General features: G+C 38.7%; 1 protein-coding gene across 6 annotated transcripts; it reads left to right on the forward strand.

Annotated features, from left to right (window-relative positions):
- The first annotated feature begins 34 nt into the window (after positions 1-34).
- LOC137738649 (uncharacterized) lies at positions 35-6772 on the forward strand. Of its 6 annotated transcripts, none has more exons than XM_068478128.1 (8): positions 35-115; positions 332-389; positions 1814-1852; positions 2190-2281; positions 2754-2849; positions 3776-3904; positions 4937-5058; positions 5434-6772. In XM_068478128.1, the coding sequence occupies exons 1-5, from the start codon at positions 48-50 to the stop codon at positions 2773-2775; spliced, it is 279 nt and encodes a 92-aa protein (XP_068334229.1). In that variant the 5' UTR covers positions 35-47; the 3' UTR covers positions 2776-2849; positions 3776-3904; positions 4937-5058; positions 5434-6772. The 6 variants fall into 6 exon arrangements, 4 of the variants coding, with proteins under 4 accessions (XP_068334229.1, XP_068334227.1, XP_068334228.1 ...); XR_011069037.1 differs by lacking the exon at positions 35-115 and adding an exon at positions 2382-2492 and having other exon boundaries at positions 144-389; XR_011069038.1 differs by lacking the exon at positions 35-115 and adding an exon at positions 2382-2492 and having other exon boundaries at positions 144-389; positions 2754-5058; positions 5765-6772.
- Positions 6773-25319: the final 18547 nt, after the last annotated feature.

Here is a 25319-nt window from a genome sequence, read left to right on the forward strand (position 1 = left end):
CCCCCCCCCCCCCCCCCTTCGACAAAGAGTAAGGGAGGTATGGAGGTATGGGTTTAGGGAGAAAGAGTAAGGGAGCAGCTTCCGATCACTTCCCTCCCTCCCTTCGAAACAATCAGTAAGTTCCTCCTCCCTCCCTCTCTCTCTCTCCCTCTCTCAGTTCAATCAATTCAATTACACGATCTGTATACTTATAAATTCTGAGCTGATATACATATACTCTTAAATTCTTGATTTAATATCAAATTTTCTTTTGAAAAACGATTTCTTCTTTTGTTCGGCGATGAATTCCAATAATTTTCTGTATTTTGGGTGGGTTTATAATCCCATTTAGCAGAGTTATGTCGCTTCCAAATGAAGAAAATGATAAGTCCTCTTCTTCTGATGCTCAGGTATTTCCCCGTTTACATTCAAAGCAACACCCTTTTGTTCTTTTTGCATTTGGGTTTTTGCGGGTTCTGTTTTTTTTTTTACTTTTTTTTGTATTTCTAATTTATCGTTTGCTGCTGGACAATGGTGATTGTATGTTTTAGTTTGGATGTTTCTCTGATTTTGGGTTGGTCAATTTTTTTTTTGGCTGCTTGAGAAAATGTGATCCCATGTTTTGATTGAGTGGAATAATTAAGAGAAAAAAAAGAGTGGAGAATTAAGAGTGATGATGGAAAAAATGAGGAAAAAAAGATAGATGTGGAAGAAAGGGGACTTGAAATCGAGGAAAGTGAAGAGAAAAAAAAATGTGGGTTAAGTGAGCAGCCAAAAGAGAAAAATTGAGGAAAAAAAAGGCTTAATGTGGGGAGTAGGCAAAAGAGAAAAGCAAGAGAAGGGAGACAGAACAGGAACAAGGTGTTGTTTTGTTGTCGGTTTTATCCAAATTTTTTATTTGGAATTTGATTTGAAGCTTATGTCTTATTAGTTTAGTCTAATTTAGTGTTGGTTTGTCTAGGTTTGTAGCTAATTTAATGTTAATGTTGATCTAGGCGTTTTAATTTGTTGTGAACTCATATGGGTCGTTTTTTAATTGTTATTTTACAGTTGCTAGGAATGACTTTGGCTTTTATATTGGTTTGGGTATTTTTTTTTAATTTTATTTGAAGATTTAGTGTCATTATACACCTTTGCACCACTGTTTGTTCTGTTTTTCTCAGTTTCTGTATATAGTTTTGGTAGAATTGGACTCTTCTTTTTAACTTAATTAAAATGTTTGAGACTTAATTGAATGAAAGTTTAGTTTGGTTTGATCATGATGAGGTGTTTGATGTTGGGCGTATGATCCTTAGGTCCAAGGGGAAATGTGTAATTCCCATCTTCCAGTGAAGCTTTTAGGATTTTACAAATTGTGATTCATAAAGATCATTCACTGTATAGAAGCATTATGATTTCTGGGATTTGATATTTCATTTAGTTTTGTTATGTTTGGAATATAAGTTTTTCAAATGGTTTGGTTCTTCTTGGGCCGTGCTATGCAAGAAGGTTATTGAAAGAATTTTTACTAAGGGTTCATCGAAGAGCTCTGTGTGTTTACCATAAGGTACGGTGTTCATCGATCTCAACTTTTAATTTTTTTCTCAATTTTTTATAGTTTTGGATTTGTTGGTCCCTTACAGGAGAAAAAAGCTTCATTTTTTTTTTCTTAAAATTATTGTTTTTGTTAATTTTTTCAGAGGAACTCAGGTGGTAGCTATATTACTAATTAGCTACAGAAGTTATATATTCTTATGAGTACGCTATGGATGCTGGTTTGCTATGTCACTTTTTGAGATGAAATTACCATAAATACACAGGAAAAATTGGATTGATATTATTGGTTTGTATGCAGAAATACAAAGTACACAGAAATCTGAAGTGGAAAAGAAAGGTATCCATCTCTTTTTCTTTGACTTTTGCTTTGTTTTTACCTCTTTTTCCATTTTTGGGTGACGTTTTGTGCTTCATAATTGGCTTTGATACAAAATTTTTGAAGCTACTAAACCCTCATTTGGTTCTGTTTGATTGTTTGTCTATTTAGGGGGTTTTTTTGTTTTGCTTGCTGGGTTCAGATTCATTTGGGTTTATATGTGATTTCCAGTTGATTAATTTTTTATTAGTTGCAGATCATATTTACTGTGGAAGTTTGAATCTTTGTGGTTGTTTCAGTGTAGTTCTTGGGTACACACACATTTATCCAATAAATAAGTTCATGACATTGTTATTAGGGGATGGACAGAAGTCCCAGGCAACAATCTCTCTGTAATCATCACCGGGAAAATATCATGGTCATTTTGAGCTCAGATTCAGCCAGCATGTGGTAAGCGTTTCTTTTCCGATTACTTTCATTTGTTTATTTGTGAAAACTTTTTTTGGAATAATGAATGTCACAATTGCTGTTAAATTGATAATTTGTTCAGAGCTTTAACTGTAGATCTGTGCAATTCTCAAGGACCTGCATCAGGTCCTCTCCCTGATCCTCCTAATGATTACGACACATATTACTCAATGAATCAAGAAAGATCCATAAGGTTGTAGTTGATTATGTTTCTTTTCGGTTTACTAACAAACACTCATTCAGTTACTCCCTAAATTTTGATGGCAATGGTGATAACCTTCATAAATACAGAAATTGCTTACCCTATTATCAGTGTTGTCAGTTATTAACATCGGACAAAAAAAATTCTTTTTTCATAAGCGTTTGTTTTATATTAGAGTTGCAATAATCTTTCCATACATGTTGTCATACCCCCATGAGCTTGCCAAAGGTACTGAGTGGTTGCTGATTTCAGGTTCACGTACAAATGTGACTAGCGGGTCAAGTTCCATAAGGAGGTGGAAGCAGAAGAAGAATTGGCGTCACCCTTCAGTTTTTCAACCAAAAGGGGGTAACCTTTATAAATGATTTATACAAGCTTCTCTGTTTTGTATCTCTGAAATTTGAGTTCTTTGACTATAACTGTGAATAGTGATTGGTAAATATTTCGCATTTTTTTTCTATGGGCCATTTGTGTTCTATTTGGGTTGTATTTTGAGTCATGTAATTCAAATTGCAAACAAAAGGCTAAAGAAGACAAATCCAGTACAAGCTCTCATGGAAAAGTTGAAATTGAAACTACACTATGGAATGTTAAATATTTAGTCTAAATCTGAAGACCGAAAATAAAATAACTATTGAGTAGAGTTAAATTTTTAGCCTCAAATATCGTTAGGTGGACACAAAATTTTGACCCCAACATCCAATTTAATTAATTCAATTTTGATAAGTGAGTTAAGAGTTTTTCTTTGACTGTATTATTGTATTTGATAAATGAATGACAAATTGGAAATAGTTTCTTACTTATGTTTTCCTTAGGTGTGTACTAAATTGGATGTTGGTTTGGTTATTTCCGAACTTTTCACATGACTTTCATTGCCCAATAGAGAATATGAAAACCCTAACCTTAATTTTGTAAATTGATTTGGGTACCTGCAAATGAGAAAAGGGTAAAGTTTCTTATCCCTTTAGTGTTTGATCCTGAAATTAATTTATCCGTGAGTCCTGGATCTCTGTACATTTTGGGTAAATTTCAACGACTTTCTCTTTTCGAATGCCTTTTTATTTTCTATTTTTGTCTTTGAGCTTCTGCTTTTTGGGCATTTTGGGTTGTATTTTCTATTTCCTAGTTGACTGGAAATATTGAGGGGGAGAAAGAAAAATTGCTCTTCAATAACTATGCTTCAATATTTCTCAGGGTCTGGTATTTGATTAATTAGAATTGACAGCTTTACTTGATTGACGTTTTTTTTTTCTTTTTTCTTTTATCAATTTAAGGTACTATGAATTGGGACCCGACAATCCACCATATGCTGCCAAGTTCTACGACTTTTGTGGGGCTGAGGATCCTGAGGCATCCAGCTGCACTACCAGTTTCCATGTTTCGTATAATGCTGATTGATCCATGTAATATATCTCTTTTAAGTTTCATCATTTCATTCAGTCTTGCTCTTGCACTCTAACCAAGGTTCTGTATTTCCAATAATCTCATCTCTTTTATATAAACATGAAGTTGATGCGTAATTGGGCTTTTTTTTTTTTTTTTTTTTTTTTTTTTTTGTGTTTTCGTAAGGTCTGTTTATTTTCATTACTCTATTAATGTTTTCTGCTGTTGTTTATATAATTCTAAGAGGAGAGAGATTAATGGCATGAGGGTAAAAAAAAAACAAGGGAAGGAGGGAAGGATGAGGAATGCACCTGTTGGCCTGTTTTGGCCTGAGTTCTTTTTTCAATTGGTTTGAGATTTTGTTTATGTTTGGGGTTCTTTTGCCCTAATTAATAGTGTTTTGAATTCATATAGAATTTTGTTTATGTTTGGGGTTGTCATGTTCGAGTATTTAATTTGGTATTTGGAAGTTTACGTTACAGTTGTTGTCGGTTTTCTTAAAGGATAAATCCAAGCGATAATGCCTTTTCTGATATATGTGCAAATGTAAACACTTTGTAGATTTTCAGTTTTTAAACAATGAGAAAATGTAACCGTTCAGACTCCAGAGTGCTTTACCATTAAGGTAAATGATTTTCGTTTTTTTCTTTCTGCCTTTTGTGATTAAGAAAGTTTAGTAATTTGTTTATTCACTTATTAATTAATTGGTGAGATGAAGAAACATTTCACTGCTGGTTACTAAAAAACTAACAGAATCTGACATAAGAGCTTTCGTTTCTTTTTCTTTGCTTGCATTAATTTTGTATTGTTTTTTTTGAGAAATTTTTGTGCATATTTTTGGGAATTTTTATTTGGTTAGAGAAAGGGGAAGAATATAAGGAGAGGAGAATTATATCCTTCTAGTTTCTAGAAGTTTTAATGCGTTTCGCGTCCTGCATTTTCGTAACGTCCGTACAAGTTGTCACTTAGATCTTTTGATTTCTGGCTACTTTAGTTTTTCAGCATTGAATTGTAGGATTAAAGTTTTTGATTGAGTTCTTATTTAATTCCAGATCAGAATGGGTGCAATCTGAGCACTGCTAAAACTGCAAAGTTCTCCGAAATTTGTGAGAATGGCTGTGTCAGATATGGTTTATCGTCCACGCAAGGGTGGCGTACCACAATGGAGGATGTTGTGAGTGCATTAAACTTCTCTCTTCCTATTAGAAGTTTTCAGAACATAAAATTCTTTTATGTCTATTCTCAGAAGTTTCTACTATTGTATCCTTTTTCCGTCTTTATTTAGCATGCTAAAGTTGGGATTCAACTGAATATGATTTTACTTGACATGTTCAATTGACTGCATAGATCTAATTCCGTTGGCGGATTATTATTTGTCCTTAGTCTGAATGCATCAGTAAACATTGTTTGTTTCACCACCAAGTACGATTACTGAAAACATATATAATAGAGAATTTATTTACGTTTTGATGGACATACTAGGGAATTCGTAAACATGCTAATAGAAAATACTCTTGATAAGCACTAAAGAATGATGTTATTCATGCAGTTACGCCTGAAACAGTTGGTTCCCGCCACAACGCGTGGGTTTATTATCTAGTAACAACTATACTACAAGAAAAAGGCTCTTTTGCGACACTCTATTTGCAACAGAGCACACAGCCCTCGTAAATTCTCAATAATACAGCACGCAAGTGTTTGCAAGAAAACTTTTGCAACTCTGCTTTAAGTAATGTCGCAAATGATGTTGTGACGTCAATGGATACCCTCTCTGAAAAATTTATTTTAGCACTTGATTTTCAATTAGCACGCCTCATCTTAAGATGGAAAATATTCTACCATTGTCAATTTTTTTGGTAAACTTGGCGCCTTCTTCTCAGATCTTCAATCAGGCTGGCCCCAAATCAAATCAAATCCTCTCCCTCACTCTGAGTCGCAGTCGAGTACCTCAAAGAAATCGACAAGGCTCGCTGTGATCTTCGCGCTCTCATTTACAGCTGTAGCTACGCTCCGATTATGCTCCGTTTGGTATATGCTCTCTCTCTTTCTCTATTTGTTTAACGATAAAATTTTCGATGAATGAAAAATCCTGTTCCTTTTCTTTCCGTTTTCTCGGCCAAACAGAACCATTGCATAGTGTTTCATACTTACAGAATGGCCCTTGATTTCTTTTTGTAAATGAAGTGTTTGCATGCCATTGTTCGCATAGATTTTTGTAGAGTTATGATTGATTGTTTTTGGAGGTGTGAAATCGGGTAGTACAATGCCGGGACCTACGATGCCAAGACGAAGACGGGTGGGCTGAATGGGTCGATTCGGAACGAGGAAGAGTAATCTCCTGGTTCCAACAATGGCTTCAAGAAGGCTATTCATTTTGCGGTATGTTCGTTTCTTTGGTTTCGTATCGTCAAATCTTTATTCAATTTAACCCATTTTTTTACAAATAGTGCTACACTTACTATTGTACTATCATTGATACTATTTCTCTAATAGAGGTAGCACCCACCAATGCATGTGGATTCCATCTGTATAAGAGAGACGGTACAAATAGATTGTAAGAAGAATAACATTTTTGTTTTCTGGCTAATGTACAGATTATTCGTTTTTTAATTCTCTTGTTTTGTTCTTGCACCCCATTTTCTATCTAATTTTCTAATTTTCGGCATTGGTTTTGGAACCAATCGCTTCTATTATATGCTGTTATTGGGTTTGAGATTGAGCTTTGAGCTATTGGAGAGGTATGATTTGCCTTGCCTCTATAATTTTCAAACCCGAAAGTGATACTAGTAAAGCTGTGTAAGAGAAACAGCTGAATGGTAGCGGAAATACGACTTTGAGAGAATTCTCCTCTATGCGATGGGGATTTGAAGCTCCATTTTGACACTAGAAAACAGAAAAGGTAAAACAAATCCAAAAGAGAGATATTGAAGTAAGCTCAGTGTTAATATATATAGAAATTGATCAATATAATACAAAGACTTTGTGTAGAAGCAAGAACCATGAGCTAATTAATTAACAAAGGCTCTTTTCTGGTGAAATTAATAAGGCGACATCACCTTAGAAGAGATGTCATCTTGTTTTTTTTTTCTTTCCTTTTTTTTTCGGAGAAGAGATGTCATCTTTTTATGGAGGAAAAACCAAACTTATAGTTGTTGAGAGCTAGAGTTGGTGGTGCGGTCGCTATAGTGGCTAGGGCAAGTCTTCCAACCTGTTCTTAGGAACGTGGATTTGAATTTCCCTCTAGGCTGTAGTACATCCTTTATGCTCCTACAGGTTCGCTACTCGATTCATTTGCTTTCCACTTTCAGTACAACAACCTGAATCGATTTATTAAACAACAAAAGAAAACTAGTCTTTCAAGTTGAATCTATCTAATGACATTATGAAGGAATATTACTATTTGACTCACAACGGCTATCAAGACTAATTTTATTCTTCACTAGTCTGGACTAATATACATAAAATTAATGAACAATAATTAATGATTGAATTGAGAAATACCATTTTTGTTTACTTGTCTATCTAATGAATATAAAACCAAATTACCCAATAGTACAGACTCATGAAGACTTATACAACCATAATTTTTCTTCAATAAAAAAGACGATGACGGTGTATTTGCTAATAAAACTATAAAGACGTCATTAAGTATAAAAAAGTCTTGAAAAACCGGATATTATATTGTGGATTATGAGATAACTCCTCTTACATCCCACAACCATAGAATGTAGTCATGAAAGTAAATGAAAAAATTAATGGGGAAAAACTATAGTCTCCATAAGTGTAATTTTCCTTTGACAAAAAGTAATATAAAGTTTAGTCGTGTCAACAATAATAATAAAAGTGCAACCTTTTCCGAGAACCATACAAGTACAAGTCTGCTTCCCATGTCATTGTTTGTTTGTACCTTTATCTGTCCTCGAAATTTCCTTTCAACAAAAAAAGTTAACCCACTTCGGAAAATTATATACCACAAAATCGTTTCTGGGTCCTTCAAACGCAAAATGGCTAACTTCCCTCCCCCACCAACCCAAAATGTGACCCGCACTATGTCCACACTACGCGATCTGAATGTACGTGTATTAAAGAATTGTCACTAGCATTATGCTTCGGTCAAAACGTTTTTTTATTTGTAAGTGAGATGTTAGTTTAATTTTTGTAAATAACGATTTGAATTTTAGTTATAAATGATTATTTTGTGGCTTAGCAGAATTTTCATGTTTAATAACGTTATATTATATGTATACAATCAAACATGGACATAATGCACATATTCCTCCTTTTACTAATGACATATTTCCATATAATCGAAACAATTCAATTTCGCGACCTTCATTTAAAGACCATACCTACAAAAATAATCATTCGAATCGAAGTTCTTTTAATCATCCAAATGTTCAAAAATGAATAATTCATCATAAACATGTTATTTGGTACTCATATAATCGATTTGTTTAATGCATTTAGATGCATAAACAATCTAAGATTTGAATAATTTATTGCCATTTTGCATGCATCAACTCTTATGTCGGGAAGTTTCCATGCCACTCGTTTATTTCCAATTCTATGTAATAATGAACAAAATTAAACAAGGAGCGGCCAGTTATAACCTTAGAACAAAGTTAAACAAGGAGCAGTCATCGAATCCAAGTGAAAAAAATTCAAGATGTTTTTAAGTTGAGTCCAATTCTAACATTTTTATATCGCTGCTTAGTACCATGGTCTAATATTGATATTTCTCTTCATTTATAAGTGAGAGGTCTTATGTTCAATACTCACCATAGGTGAATTTGAACAACATTATTGCTAGCCCATTGTGAGACTTAACCCACTCCCGCACCCTTTAGTGTAGATAATATCACTTGTTCAAAAAACAATTATAACATACCTATATCATTAGAAGACTACAAAACTTTTCCAAGCGAAACATATTTAAGATGAATTAATTCTGAAGTGGTAGATTATAAAAAAAAAATCTATAAATATAGGTAGGTAAAAACAATATATCCGTGATATAGGTAGATTATTGACAAAAGAAATATATGATATAACAATATTAAACAAGTAAAGACGGTATGTAGTATGGTTGAAGGGATTTTTTTTACCGTAAAGATTGGATTTCATTCAAACATCATTCAAAATCATAAACATCAACCTGCATGTTACAAAGAAACCGCCTATGAAACAAAATTTAATCGAGTAAAATCCAGTGAGAAAAAAGCCTAACCCGCGTTTACTGACTCATGTATACAATACATCAGCCACGGTGGCCCCGTTCCCACCCAAAATTAAACAATTGTTTGTACAATTTGTGTATGTGTGGTCTTTCATACATATATAATACACCTCGACGTCACGAGATTTTAATTGTGAAAGATTTATTTTCATTTTTAGGCCAAGTGTTGCTGTCTGTTTGAACGGTTTCATAATTATATAATACAAGATGATTAAAATATTAACTTGTTCAGACAGTGCAATACCTACGCATTATTGTGTGTGGAGAAAAAAATTATACTAGTCAAAACAACAATTTACGATAATTAACCGTGACTTACTATCAGCTGTCTTTCTTTTTATGAAGGAAAAAAAGCAACAATCTCCCACCCTAAAGGTGGATAAGTGGAATTATATGGTCAAGCAACACTTCCACCATTTCTACCAACTACTAGGGGTGGGTTCAAAAAACCGAAAACCGAAAAAAACCGAAAACCGAACCGGACCGAGACCGAAAAAAACCGAACCGAAAAAAAACCGAACCGAAATTGTCAAACCGAACCGAACCGAATCTGACCGGTTCGGTTTCGGTTTTTGAGGCTCGGAAACCGAACCGAACCGATATATATATATAATTTTTTTGAATATTTATAAATAGTTTAGTCATACAATCATAACAAAACAGAACCTGTTGCCAAGTTGGTTTCAGTGAAACTTTACAAGCATGGAGGCATGGGTTCGAACCCTCATGCCTCCAGGATTTGTGAGATTATTTTTAATTTTTTAATCTTTTTAACAAAACCCTTTAACTTAACCCTAACCCTCCTCCTCCTTATTTTTCATTCCGCCTCCTTATTTTTCAATCACTATCTGTCTCTCTCAAGCTTCAAGAAAATCCTCCCCCATAGTGACGAATGAGGCTGTAAGTTTTTGAGTTTTTTATGTTTAAATATCTTAAATTGACATGCAGTGATTATCTTTCACTTATTGGAGTATCATTCTTTCTTGCACAGGTTGCTGCTCTGAAGGGCTCTGACCACGGCCGACCCACAAATGTGAGTACAAGGCTGGATGCTCAGCAAATGTGACCACGGCCGACCCACAAATGTGAGTACACGGCTGGATTCTCTCTCTCTCTCTCTCTCTCTCTCTCTCTCTCTATTGTTAGACTATCAATTAGGACCAAAACCCTAACACCATCCTTCTCTTCGTGCATTTGTGCTAGTCTGTATATATATTCACACACAGATATAAAACTTAAATGATGAAATGAACGAAAACAATTCCAGAACTTTCAAGTGGAAGTACAGACCTCTGGAGCCATCCACCTATAAGTCCCAGTTTCTGCTGTCATTACTCCAGATTGAGATTTTACTCTAGCAACCCCGAAATCAGCAACCTTAACAACCTGTAAAGTGATGCATATATCAAAAAGGCTTTAGAAATGGTAGGTTAATGATCATTAAAATATTAGCAGCTAAACTAGACAAAGAATTACTTTTCTAACTTGATTAAAGTATCATGAGGGTCTCTTACTTCATTTTCATCCATCAAGAGATTGGCGGCTTTTAAATCCCTGTGGATTATGTTATTTTGATGCAAGTAGGTCATTCCTTTGGAAACATCAATTGCGACCTTGAGCAAGGATGGAAGCTTTAAAACTCCCTTTTGCTTATGCAAGTAGTCATACACACTTCCACCGGACATATATTCTGCCATACCACAAGAATAAATCTTAAAAAAAAGGAACTAATAACTACCATTATTTGAAAATATCAAGTCATCAAAGTTATACAGTCATTGTAACTTACCTGTTACAATGCACAAGCTTGGATGCTTGGTACACGCACCAATGAATTGTACAACATTCTTGTGTCGAACTTTCCTACAAGTTTCAGAAATCTTTTGTCAAATGAGAAGACAAAAAACATATTGTGGAAAGAAATTATTGTACCCTAGGGCTGCAGGGCATCTAACTTAGTGCAGTTTGATTTTTCATGCATTTCATTCTTAATCAAATTGCATCTAACTTAGTTCAGTTTCTTAAGAACCCATTCCATTGTCATGACTTCATATTAAATTGTTAAAACATATATGTGCATCGTACCTTTGCTTATTATATGTTTTGTATCTTAATTAGATGAAGTCAAGTGCATCAAAGGCCTCGAGCTCAAGCTCAAACTCAATGAGATCATCAAACTCAATGAGATCATCAACCATTGAGGAGATTGAATTTTGTGAAGAAGTTGAGAAAGGTAATTTTACTTATTCCATTTGGTTTTGTTAGAACTTAGACTATTTTAATTACATGCTTGCTTTACATCATGTTGACATGTTTCATTTTTTATTTGTATGTAGAAATGGCAAGTGGAAACTCAAACAAAGGTGCTATGTTGCCGCCTAAGCATTGAGCTTGAGGACTTGGAAGATTTTATTTGTCCCAAGACATGAAATGATGAAACGTTGGAAGATTTTATGTCAAATGTAGATGTGTAAAATTGATTTCATACTTGTAGGTTTTCATGTGGATGACTTTGAAGAAGTGGTTTTGAATGTGAACTTTCATATTTCCATTTTTTTTTTTTAATAATTTTGGAGGGAGAAAAAAAAAAAAACCGAAAAAAAAACCGAACCGAAAAAAAAATGAACCGAACCGAACCGAAATTTCGGTTCGGTTTCGGTTTTGAGAAAAAACCGAACCGATTAGAACCGAACCCAGCCCTACCAACTACCACAAAAACGAAATTATGCAATCAGTGGAACTTGTCTAAGGCAAGAATGTTTCATGCCCATTGTAGACATCAAAATTTCGATGAAATGAATGTTGACCAATAATTAAAATTTCAACGCTCACGTGTTACATAAATTTTACATGTAGCGTGTGACTCAACGAAAAATCGAAATAAATTGGAAAAGTCATCAAATAGGACACGTGTCAATACCTGGCAGAAATGATTTATTTCATCTGATTATTTAAATCCAAAAATCAAGTTTTGGAATTCTATAAATAGGAAGCCAAGGCATTCATTTTGGAGAAAGAAAAGAAGGAAAAAAAAAAGGAGGAAGGAAGGGAAGAAAAAAGAAGGGAATTTACATCACACCAAAACCTTGAAGCTTTGAAACTCTAAAGCTCTCAAGCAAATCCCGAAGGATCAAGAAAACACTCTTCGTTCTTCGTCAAATCCTCCTTCAAGGTCAAGCCCCAACGGCCCTTGAAGAACTTCCACCGACTCAAGATCAAGCCCCGACGGCCCCTTGAAGAAAGTGTTCATCATTCATCATCCGTTCATCCTAAGATCAAGCCCCAACGGCCCTTTGGATCAACAACCTCAACAAATTCACACATCCAACCATTATTCAAGATCAAGCCCCGACGGCCCTTGAAGAAAGTGTTCATCCGTTCATCCATCAACCTTCAAGATCAAGCCCAAAAGCCCTTGAAGAAATCCACACAACCATTATTCAAGATCAAGCCCCGACGGCCCTTGAAGAAAGTGTTCATCGTTCATCATCCGTTCATTCAAGATCAAGCCCAAAAGCCCTTGAAGAAATCCACACAACCATTATTCAAGATCAAGCCCCGACGGCCCTTGAAGAAAGTGTTCATCATCCGTTCATCCTTAGATCAAGCCCCAACGGCCCTTTGGATCAACAGCTCATCCACAAACCTACACCCTACGAAGATAGAATCAGAGGATCAAATTACAAAGAGATTGTAACCCCAAAATCATTAAATACAAAAAATATATTTTGTACACGTATTCTTGTTTCTTGTTTCAGGAATTTTTCATGTTTACAAATTTGGCACGCTCGGTGGGACTATCTCTACCTCTAATCTCTGTCTCCGTTCAAGATATTCAAGCACAGTCTATGGCTTCAAACAAAGAACAAGTCATGACTATCGGCACTACCTCCATTGAAAAACAGTTGGTTCAGATGAAGGAAACAATTGCAAGGCTGATAAAGACTGCAGAGGAGAAAAACTTGCAAACCGCCGGACTCATCAATCGTCTGGAGGCGCAACATGGTGTCATAGTGAGACCAAGCTCTCTTCCAACTAAGAGGACCGAAGAAGGCTTCAACCCAAATGCCTACGAACTCATGTCAAAGGTTAGGCATGACTTTGCTTCCTCTTCAAATCTTGGAAAGAAGGTTTCGAACACCGTCAACGACAAAGATCGCGACCTCACCGAGACTCAAAAGAAGTTGAAGGAGCATGATTATGAAGTTGACAACAACAAAGCTGGACTTGGCTTCACACCAAATGCGCCCGTGAAGATTTCAAGCAAAGTGAAGAAAGCTAGCGCTCAACACATCAGCGTGAGCATTGAACAAGACCAAGAAGAGCCTAAACCCTCCCCTTGGACGTTGGTCTTCGATAGAATGAGCCATTCAAGCTCCATAACTTCAGTGCTTAATCGCATTGGTGGTCAAGACCGAACCTCTGTCTTCAAGAGGCTTAACGCGCCGACATCCCAAAGCTCTGTTTTTGAAAGGTTGTTAAAGCCTAAGAAACAAAGCAACACAACTATCTCTCCTCTGCGACGATCAGCTTCAGAAAGATTTGAAGATAATGGTAAGCCTTTTGGAAAGAGGAAGACAACACCAAAGGAAGAAAAGCTCGATGGGTTAGGAAAAAAAAATGACGCTCGAAGCTTGATTCCTTCAAGGATGAAGCGCCAAGCAATCCTAGAGGTCGACACAAAAGGACCACTGAAGGTAAGGAGGCGCATCATCGTCCACACTGGCAAATCTTTATGCCAACAAACCCAAGAGAACGGCACTGAAGAGGAGATCCAAGATGTTTTCTACATCACGGTTCAAGAAGGTAAAGAAGACGAAAGCCCGAGGAAATACTCAGAGTCCCTACTCTCCGACGCTGATCCGAGCGGCAGTACAACCATGCAAGTCATGACCACTGGAGCAACTTCAATCGAGGAGCAGCTAGCTCGGATGAATGAAGCAATCGCAAAGCTCACACGGACTGTGGAAGAGAAGGACTTGCAGATTGCCGCACTTGTCAACCAACTAGATGCGCTGCCCGACGTGAAAGTCGACCCAAATGTTGGCCTATTAAAGAAAGAAGTCGACGAAGAAGAGGAGCCACCAGCGGAGAAAGTTGAAGAGAAGCCGAAGCTAGACCAAGTAACGGCATTCATGGGATCTCTCTCTATCCAGCAGCTACAGGAGATGATCACAAACACTATCAAGACACAGTACGAAGGAAGCTCGCATGACTCCGTACTGTACTCAAAGCCTTACTCCAAGAAGATTGATGCTTTGAAGATGCCAAGGGGTTATCAGCCCCCAAAATTCATGCAGTTCGATGGAAAAGGCAACCCGAAGCAACATGTCGCCCATTTCGTTGAAACTTGCAACAATGCTGGGACAGAGGGAGACTACCTCGTCAAACAGTTCGTGCGTTCGCTGAAAAGTAACGCTTTTGACTGGTACATTGACCTCGAACCTGAGTCTATCAACAGTTGGGACCAGCTAGAAAGGGAATTCCTCAACCGTTTCTACAGCACTCGTCGTACTGTAAGCATGCTAGAGCTGACCAGTACGAAACAGTGGAGAGATGAACCTGTCATTAACTACATAAATAGATGGCGTTCATTAAGCCTGGATTGCAAAGATCGGCTTTCTGAAACCTCTGCCATTGAGATGTGCGTTCAAGGCATGCAGTGGGGACTACACTACATCCTTCAAGGCATCAAACCACGAACATTTGAGGAGTTAGCCACCCGCGCCCATGATATGGAGTTAAGCATCACCCGTCATGGGAAGAAAGAACAGATCGCCGACTACAAGAATGACAAAGTTTTGGGGCCAAAGGTGGATAAGGCTACGTCGAAACCCACCAAGGAAGCAATGACGGTCAACACAACTCCAGTCAAAATCCATACACGAAGCAAGGCAATTCAAACCGAAGCTTTTCGTGATCAAGAGATACGTAGACACACTTTGAAGGAGCTTGAGGAGAAGACTTATCCATTCCCTGACTCTGACGTGGTTGCCATGTTGAAAGACTTGCTTGACAAAAAGGTGATTGACCTACCTGAGTGCAAACGGCCAGAAGATATGAACCGTACTGACAGTCCAAGGTACTGTAAATTCCACCGCTTCATTAGTCATCCGACGGAAAAGTGCTTTGTGCTAAAAGATCTCATCATGAAGTTGGCTCAGAAAGGGATCATCGAGCTAGATCTTAATGATGTGGTGAAGTCAGACTATACCACCGTCACTTCTGGCTCTTTGAACTCAAAATCTTCACCTCAACCGCTGGGGGCATGCTCCAAAACCATGTCAGTCAAGTCAAGTGAAGTTGAAGGATGGACTTATGTCACTCCAAAGAAAATGCACAAGAAACATAGGTCTCATCCACAAGTTCACCAATCGGAAAGGGGGCAAAGCAGCTACCGTCAACCTTCAAAGCCACATGAAAATGTTGAGGATGATGAAATTATGACACAAAGATCGTCCGTTACCATCACGATGCGCGATTTCTTCCCAGAAGACTTCTTCAATTACTCGGTCAAGGCTCCTTCCTATAAAGATTGCAAGGAATGCCTCTCTAAGATCGTTTGACAAATTCCAAAAGCTCCTCGTTTGCACGAGCCTAAAAGGCGACAATCAAACGCTCCTGGTCTGCACGAGCATAAAAGGCGACACCAAAAGCTCCTTGCCTGCATGAGCTGAAACTGCAAACGGCACCAAAAGCTCCTTGTCTGCATGAGCTGAAACTGCAAACGGCACCAAAAGCTCCTGGCCCGCAAGAGCATAAACTGTGTACGGCAAAATCATCATCAAACACCATCACTCATTTGAACTACGTTATGACTTGATCCCTTCTTTGGAAGAATACGTAGGCAACTTGAAACTTCAAAACTTCAAGTACAGTCACATCAAAATAAATAAATAAATGTTTTATTAAAGAAAGTCAATTTTATTCCAAAATGAATAAAAAAAAAAAAAATTAAAAATTAAAAAAAAAAAAAAAAAAATTATACATGTTAAAGTAGGTTTGCCTACACTTAAGACCCATGCCAACTCAAAGAAACAAAAGTTGAAGTCCACAAAAAGGAGCAGCCCAAATCCAAGCCCAAGCCAGCGAGCCTAGCAACAAATTCGGGCCCAGCTCTCAAAGCCCATCCTCACTCGGCTCCAAGCCTTCGTCTCCGTCTGTCTTCCTCAAATCTTCCCGATCCAAGATCGAGACCGAGCTCTCTAACATCTGCGACGGCATTCTCAAGCTCCTTGACTCCAGGCTCATCCCCTCCGCCTATGCCGGCGACTCCAAGGTCGTTTATCTCAAGATGAAGGGCGATTACCACCGTTATCTTGCCGAGTTCAAGACCGGCGCTGAGCGCAAGGAGGCCGCAGAAAGCACCATCTCCGCCTACAAAGCTGCTCAGAACTGCTCTGCCACCACAAAGGGCAACCACAAGCTCACTGATGCCGTTCTTCCTGAATCGAAAAACTGGAAAGAAGAAGGCATAGTGACTCCAGTTAAAGATCAAGGTCACTGTGGATCTTGCTGGACATTCAGCACCACTGGAGCTCTCGAGGCTGCTTATGTGCAGGCATTCGGAAAGCAAATCTCCCTCCAGGTTCTCAATCCTCAGGTCCACCCTACGCCTCTCCAAAAGTAGATGCGGAATCTGCTTACAAACTGTGAAAAGTGGTCAGGGCACCGCCATTTTCACGGCGGAGTGCTCCCATTCCTTCCACTTCGCCTGCATCTCCGCCCACGCCAAGAAGAACCTTCTCCTCCTCGCCCAGCGCCTCCGTGACGCCTTCTTATCCGTCACCTCACTCACTGTCTACTCCCGATCTCACTCCACCGTCCAGAACGTCTTCCGTCTGTGGCCGGGATTACGCCGGGTCAAGCTCCCCTTCTCAGAGAGCTACAGAGACACCCAAGTCCCTTCTGGGTTTCCATTGTTCGCGTTCTAATCCCAAATCTTTGCTGAGAAGATGGTGGGACCTGGGCTTTACACCGACATCGGCAAGAAAGCCAGAGATCTTCTGTACAGGGATTACCAGAGCGACCATAAGTTCACCATCACCACCTTCTCTTTCTGTTGCCATAAATGGCAGAGTCCTCATTGTCGATGCCACCGGTTTCATCGGGAGGTTTGAAGCTGAAGCCAGCCTCGCCGCCGGCCAACCCACGTATGTTCTCGTCCGGCCCGGCCCTCTTCACCCTTCTAAGGCTGACACCGTCAAGTCCTTCAAACACAAAGGCGCTATAATCTTACACGGGCTGGTTTCTTATAAAACCCTAATGGAGAAGATACTGAGAGCCACTCCAAGGGTTCTGGGGTTTGCCGTGAGAAATCGTTCGTCGCCGGCAGCATCTAACATGGTTCTACTCTGCAGCTCAAAGACCCCCAGTTGCTTTACAGACCCATTACCTAAAAAATCCCAGAAAACCAACACAATTTCACCGTCGATTACCTCATAAAGTCATGTGGGTTGTCCCCATAAGCTGCAATTTCAGTGTCCAAAATGCTCGAATTGCAAAACCCAGAAAGGGCAGACTCTGTTTTGACCCTTCTGAGAGACCACGGCTTCTCCGAAATCCAGATCTCGAAGCTCGTCAGGTCGTACCCGAGAGTTCTGTTGGCGTATCCGGAGAGAACCCTTTTGCCCAAGATCAAGTTTTTCAGCTCCCTCGGAGTTTCCAAGGAGGAGCTTGCCAAAACTCTGGCTTCTACTCCACATCTTTTATCGGATCCCCAGGTGGTGTTCAATGAGAAGTTGTATAAGCATGCTGATATGAAGGAAATGGGTGAGGACCAGATCTGTGCGATGACTGAAACTATAGCCCGAATCAACGAGTTCGATGAAAGGTTGAAGTTGTCTGAGCTTGTGTGACTCGGTTGAATTGTTGAATGAGTTGAAGCTGTTGGAGGAATGGCATGCATAACGTTGGCATGGGCTCGGTAGGAATTCACGAGGGGGAGTCTGTTGGCTGTGCTCAGTGGCTGTGATCTGCCCTCTGCTCATCACCTAGCGCTGTTGCAATTCCTCCACTTCAGGCTTGACGCCTTGCACTACCTCGAGCTCGTCATTCTGGCCACCATGATCAAAATCAACGAAGAGCTTCATTGATCGCTGTCAAACGACTAGCCGGTCTTCAAACTCGATGCCTTACACTCTGCCTCAAGATTTAGCTGCTTCTGCACCTCCGCCATGGCTGCTGCCTTTGAATGTGATCAACAAAACCAAAGTTTGTCAACTCACACCCAAAGACCTCATCCATCTTCTTGCCTCTGCTGCTGCATTTGAATTGGAGAAAAACTTCAACGACCGCTGTCAAACGACTAGCCGATCGTGAAGCTCGACGTTTTGCACTACCTCCAAGCTCGACTCCAGCTCTCTGTTCGTCTTCGTCCTCCTCTGCGAGCCCTCTCCTTCTACCGATCAGCTTCAGCAACATGGACACCCCTTCCTCCTCCGTCTTCTCTCAAACTCGGCCTGGGTTTTCACCCACAAACCTAGCCTTGCATAGCACCATATATATATATATATATAAATAAATAAATAAATAAATAAATAAAATAAAATAAATAAATAAACAAAATAATAATAAAGAAGAAAAGTATTGATGGTGCCCACTGAGAGCAATTATACAGAAAGAAAAAAAAAATGATGCATGCTACTATTAGCAAGTCAAAAGAAAAAGGAAAAGAGGAAGCAATGATGAAGGTAAAAAAAAAATAAAAAAATAAAAAGGCAGTAATGATGATGTTGGGAAGTAATGATGAAGGTAAAGAATAAAAAAAAAAATAAAAAAAAATAAAAAAGGTTATGGGATGGTGCACAACATCATTTAAAAGTTTGATAAAAAAAAAAAAAAAAAAGGAGGGCGACATAATTATTGCAAAGAAGAAACTTGCAAAAGTTTGATGAAAAAAAAAAAAAAAAAAAAAAAAAAGAAATAACACATCTTGGAGATATATATTTAGCACAATGCACTGAATAAAATAAAGCATGTCCATTGATCTCCGAGAAATTACAAGTGCGTACAAAAAAAAAAAAAAAAAAAAAAGATGAAGTTTTCACAAAGGATGTTCACGTGAAGCCCCATTACTTGGCAAAACTCTAGGAGCGGGAGGCATCAGAGCGGGAGGCATCGAAGATAGATCATTCGAGGCCTCAATACTTGGTGGAACGCTGGATGACCCAGGAAAAATGTGCCTCTGGAGATAAGCCGCAAGCCTTTGACGGTCACTTTGAATCCGACCTTCAGATTCTTGCAGCTCATCAAGCTTCCTCTTCATGCCCGTCGAATAGTTATTTGCAAGCACGTGCAAACTTCTATTCTCGTGCTTAAGCTGTTTGATCTCTTGCTTGAGATTTTCCACCTCTGCCATCAACGATTCAACTTGACGGGAGCGAGCAAGCAGGCGTTGGCCCATGTTGGACACAGAGCCTGCACACTGAACACTAAGAGCGAGGGACTCTTGAACGGCCAACAAATCGGACCGTCCTGAAAACAGCCTACTATCTTTAGGAGTGAGGAGATTCCGAGCTACTATCGTAGCTGTTGTTGCATCCGTCATCATGGAGTCTTCACCTGTAAGAGGGCCATTAGAAGATAAAAAAGAAGGGCGCCATACATTACCTTGACGGGGCGCAACCGGATCACTGCTGAGACTCAAATTTAAGCAAAGGTTCGATGGGTTAGTCATTTTTCAAAGGTGTTGAAAGAGAAGGGTGGATGAAGTTAATTCTCAAAGGGCCGGAGACGATTTTCACAAACGGGCGATCTTCAAAGTGTGCATGTTGGAGGTAATCGATACCTCTATAAAAAGCCAAGGCGACACGACCAACGATTCAAAAAACCGAATTTTCCTGCGTGAAGTTCGGCGACGCTTTCGCGGCTTTTCAGATAACGCGTTCAACTTTGTCAAAAGATCTCTGACAAAGTTGAAAACACGTGAAGGTTATCATCCCAACTACGCGCCTTTGCCAACAAGCGTGGTGACAGAGCCGCACCCGTGACTACTTTTTCGAAGAGGCGCTCGCTCAGAAATCGAAGAGACGCTTGTTCAAAAATCGAAGAGACGTTTGTCGACAAGGGTAAAAGAACAGTACCACCACTTGCTATTGGGAAATCCCTATATATGTCGACCTTCATCTTTTATGGCAAGGCAGACCTGAAGAAAATGCCCAACTCTTCCTCACCTCTGAGGGCGCACTCCCAGCAAAGCCTTTCGAAATACTCAATTTTTTCTTCTTCCCCAAAGATGATACCAGATGCCTGGAGTACAGATGACCCAGGAGGAAACGATAGATTGAAGCATGTGCTGATTCATTCACTGCTTCTTCAAAAGCAAAGGTATCTCATATCATCAAGGTCAAAAGCAAAAGTATCTCATATCATGCTCTTTCCCTGTCTTTTTCTTTGTCCTTGTTCTTACTCGCATGGCAAAGTGAAAGAAGCAATCAGCCGGCACTTGGAGTCAGTCTTCCGACCTGGAGCCGACTGCCTGGAAGTTATTCCCTGGTTGCTTACCTAGCGTTGCTCTCGAGTAGTCATCTTCAACGGTTGATACACTTCCAGAGAAGGGACCACTTCTGCAAAGGGGAGCAAGTAAGGCAAGTGAAAATAATACATCGAAGCATGTGGAGACAAGCAACAACTGCATATGCTGAGCTATCCTCTAACCCTCTTCAATACGAATTGGAGAGATTGAACAAAGAAACAGATAAAAGGAGTAAGCTCAGACCTTCGGGGGAGACCAAAAGAATCATGCTGCCTAGTTCAAGAGTAGCACAAAGGAAAATCAACGATTGAAGGAAACCAAAAGAATCCTCCAGCCCAGTTCAAGAGTAGCCTGTGGAAAATCAACGATTGGAGGAAACCAGAAAATCTTCCAGTCGAACTCAAGATCAAGCCTCGACGGCCCTTGGGTTGACATCTACATTAAGGGACTTCAAAACGCATCTTCTACACGTGACAAGCACATGTCTACGACGCGCCTTGAAGTGGGGACATTTGTAGACATCAAAATTTCGGTGAAATGAATGTTGACCAATAATTAAAATTTCAACGCTCACGTGTTACATAAATTTTACATGTAGCGTGTGACTCAACGAAAAATCGAAATAAATTGGAAAAGTCATCAAATAGGACACGTGTCAATACCTGGCAGAAAAGATTTATTTCATCTGATTATTTAAATCCAAAAATCAAGTTTTGGAATTCTATAAATAGGAAGCCAAGGCATTCATTTTGGAGAAAGAAAAGAAGGAAAAAAAAAAAGAGGAAGGAAGGGAAGAAAAAAGAAGGGAATTTACATCACACCAAAACCTTGAAGCTTTGAAACTCTAAAGCTCTCAAGCAAATCCCGAAGGATCAAGAAAACACTCTTCGTTCTTCGTCAAATCCTCCTTCAAGGTCAAGCCCCAACGGCCCTTGAAGAACTTCCACCGACTCAAGATCAAGCCCCAACGGCCCCTTGAAGAAAGTGTTCATCATTCATCATCCGTTCATCCTAAGATCAAGCCCCAACGGCCCTTTGGATCAACAACCTCAACAAATTCACACATCCAACCATTATTCAAGATCAATCCCCGACGGCCCTTGAAGAAAGTGTTCATCCGTTCATCCATCAACCTTCAAGATCAAGCCCAAAAGCCCTTGAAGAAATCCACACAACCATTATTCAAGATCAAGCCCCGACGGCCCTTGAAGAAAGTGTTCATCGTTCATCATCCGTTCATTCAAGATCAAGCCCAAAAGCCCTTGAAGAAATCCACACAACCATTATTCAAGATCAAGCCCCGACGGCCCTTGAAGAAAGTGTTCATCGTTCATCATCCGTTCATTCAAGATCAAGCCCAAAAGCCCTTGAAGAAATCCACACAACCATTATTCAAGATCAAGCCCCAACGGCCCTTGAAGAAAGTGTTCATCATCCGTTCATCCTTAGATCAAGCCCCAACGGCCCTTTGGATCAACAGCTCATCCACAAACCTACACCCTACGAAGATAGAATCAGAGGATCAAATTACAAAGAGATTGTAACCCCAAAATCATTAAATACAAAAAATATATTTTGTACACGTATTCTTGTTTCTTGTTTCAGGAATTTTTCGTGTTTACACCTATGATCAAAGGTAAGAATGTTTCAAGTGGGAAAAGGTAGACATATTATCTGCAATTTGATTGCAATAATTTCAAACACTGACAAAATTGAGTGTTGGAGTGTCTTTTTGCAAGCATAATCGTAGAATGAATCATGTATTGATGTGAGAATGGACTTTGCATAGACTTGTAAAGAGTTGAGTTACTCTCCATTTGGTTACAATTTGTTGAGAATAAATCTCATATTAACGTGACTAGAAATATAAACGAATAAGGGCAGAGTCATGAAGTTTCATAAGGATATATGCTGTGATTTTACTTTATTTATTTCATTTTAGGACTTGCTGGAGTGGAGTGAACAATTTTTAATATAAAATTACGGTGTGCTAATATTCACTAACTAAGGTGAATTTCACCAAAATTAATATGAAATTTCTATAATTCCAAGTTTTCGCACTGGATTTGAACCCGCAACTTAAGAATGGCTCTGCCCTTTTATGCAAATATATATCCTTAGAATTAAGTCTTATAAAAGACTCTATAGCTAATATCTAGTGAGATTTTGAGTCTCCACATTTACACCTTTCGTATTTACTCACATTAAATCTTGGCCATTCTATTAATCTAACATCTTCAAGGCGTGACATGCCAAATTTTAAGTTTTGACACCTATGCACTTGATTTTTTTATTTTTATTTTTATTTTTTTGGTGATAAGAGGTAAATTCATTTACCAACAAGAAGCTTACATAAACATAGGTCCAAATACACATAAAACACAAGACAAATGATTGGCCTCCAAAACAACAACAACAAAAGCCCTACTCGTGGGTTGAGCCGACAATAGAAAACATTGAACAAACCCTAGCTGCCAAGTTCTCTTGCCGCAGCAGAAGCACTTCCTGACGACCACAAACCAGCCTCCTTGCAACTGCCAGAGAAGAAACCAAACCAAACCCCAAACACAAACTGAGAAGCTGTCGTTGTCCTCAATCAAACCCAACAACGAACCAATCTGCCACCACCAAGGGAATAAACTTGAAAAGGAAACTAGTGGGACCACTGGCAACAATGTCGAGATCGACACACAAGTGGAAGGTGGTGGTGTGAACACCCGAGCCTAAGCTCTACTCACCTTCCGATAAAGCCCTGAACGATGGTGAAACAAAGTAGTGGTAGATCGAATCACAGGTGGAATCGAGAGAGGGCAAAGCCAAGTGGGAGGGGAAGAAGAAGAAACAATTGGACTCATGGAGGGGGAAAGACAGTGGAGGGAAGGATAAGAGGGAAATCGAAAAAAGAGGTTTTTCGATTGTGGCAAAGCATGGCTAAAATTGGGGCACATGGACTGGGAAACAGAGAACATACAGAAGAGGGAAAAGCATGTGTGAAGGGAAATGGGCTGCCACCGACCTTAGCCAAAACTAAGATCGGTGGCTAAACGAGGTGCCGCAGTTGGAAGCACTCAAACAAAGTTGAGGAAACCTCTCACACAAAGAGGAGGACTCACCAAACGGGAGAGAAAAAAACCTATGCACTTGATTAACTCCAACTTATCACTCATAATTCTAAAAGAAGAAAATAATAAAAAATAAAAATAGACGATTTAAAACACCCATCGCACCCCCAAAACCCTATTTTAGTTTAGAGATTCACAGCATTTAATACCAACGTCAAAGTATTGGTACGTCCGTAACAATTCGGAATTCAGAGTTCAGACCCTATTTGATTGAATTTGGCAGCTATGGACCAATAACTCGTTGATTTCGGTCCCTAATTACATTGATTACCGTGGTGGTGATCGAGTGGAGCGGGGTAGCTGATTTGTTAGAGGGTGGGGTGTTTCGTTGGTTCGTACTAGGTTGTAGGTATTGTTGGCTGATACATTTATTCTTTATTGCTTTATGTATGTTTATATACACTTTATAGTTAATTTAAAGTTGATCAAGTGGATAGGTGTCAAAATTTAAAATTGACGTCATATGCCTTAAAACTTAGATTAATGAAATGGTTGAGATAAATTTAATTCAAATAATTAGATACATTTCGAAAAAATAAAAAATAAAAAATAATATGTTATTTCAATTATATCTAGCTGATTGTAATTAATAAAGCAACAAAGAAAAATAATGAAGGGATTACTTACATAGATCCTTAGCCACATGTGCATCACTTTGTATGATCATTCTTGTGCTTGCGTTCTTCTTCTTCATGATTGATCATGTGAAACTCCCTAAGTATTGAGCATGTAGGAGTATCCACATTGATACACCAACGACAAATGATGGAGTGATAGTTTCGATTATGCTAGCAAGATCTCTCTCATGGAATAATTTATAATTCGCGTAACATTATTGGTACTATTATAGATGTATGACCTCTTTTATAACTAAAGCTGGCAATGAAATTAATTGATAAGTTAATTTAATTCCACAAGCCATGAATGACATCTAGCAATATGTCATGGCTACCTGGAATAGATAGATGTATTGTGAATCAAACATGATACTCTTTCGAACCTTGATCGTAGCTATTGCAATTCAGTTCTTCTATCATCAATATCCCAATCAAGATTGATGTGATATGGATAATGTCAAATCACATATAGATATCTATGATAACTATGATGAATCTCATGTTAAAACAGTTCTTACAAACATAGTTTGATCAACAAGTATTTCAATCGAAATTTTTTATACGAATCTTCAAGTGGCTTCGAAGGATATCTCCTGCTATTGAACAATTGCCAAAAGATGATAGCTTCATTATTGTGCATCCATATATCTTCATACTTATACATATGAGCCCAAACAATATACTATTTTCCCATGCTAGTTAGCGAGGACTTTGAGGTGAAATTAAAGTTCATATTTATAAGCACAAGATATCTAATGATACCTCAGGTCTAATCGCTATTCGCATACTACAACCCGGAGTTTTTAACGTGGTACATGTGGTATGCATCCATACGTTTAAGCTTCTTGGGCAGTCAATATTTGGTGAACTTATCCAACAGACAAACACGTGTATATTCATCATGTGTTCAACACACAGCACGAGACCATACTAACCTTATTGCAAAATATACTAGCCTTACCAGATAATCATAGGTGTCTAAAC

This window comes from Pyrus communis, chromosome 7 (genome assembly GCF_963583255.1).
Source record: "Pyrus communis chromosome 7, drPyrComm1.1, whole genome shotgun sequence".
Lineage (NCBI taxonomy): Eukaryota > Viridiplantae > Streptophyta > Magnoliopsida > Rosales > Rosaceae > Pyrus > Pyrus communis.

Excerpts from the sequence above, each read along its gene's own strand:
- LOC137738649 (XM_068478125.1), top strand. The coding sequence starts at position 2,699 with ATGTTGTCATACCCCCATGAGCTTGCCAAAGGTACTGAGTGGTTGCTG. Across the intron at positions 3,905-4,936 it reads TATAATGCTGATTGATCCAT|ATCAGAATGGGTGCAATCTG; the intron begins GTAATATATCTC and ends ATTTAATTCCAG. Across the intron at positions 5,059-5,764 it reads GTACCACAATGGAGGATGTT|ATCTTCAATCAGGCTGGCCC; the intron begins GTGAGTGCATTA and ends CCTTCTTCTCAG.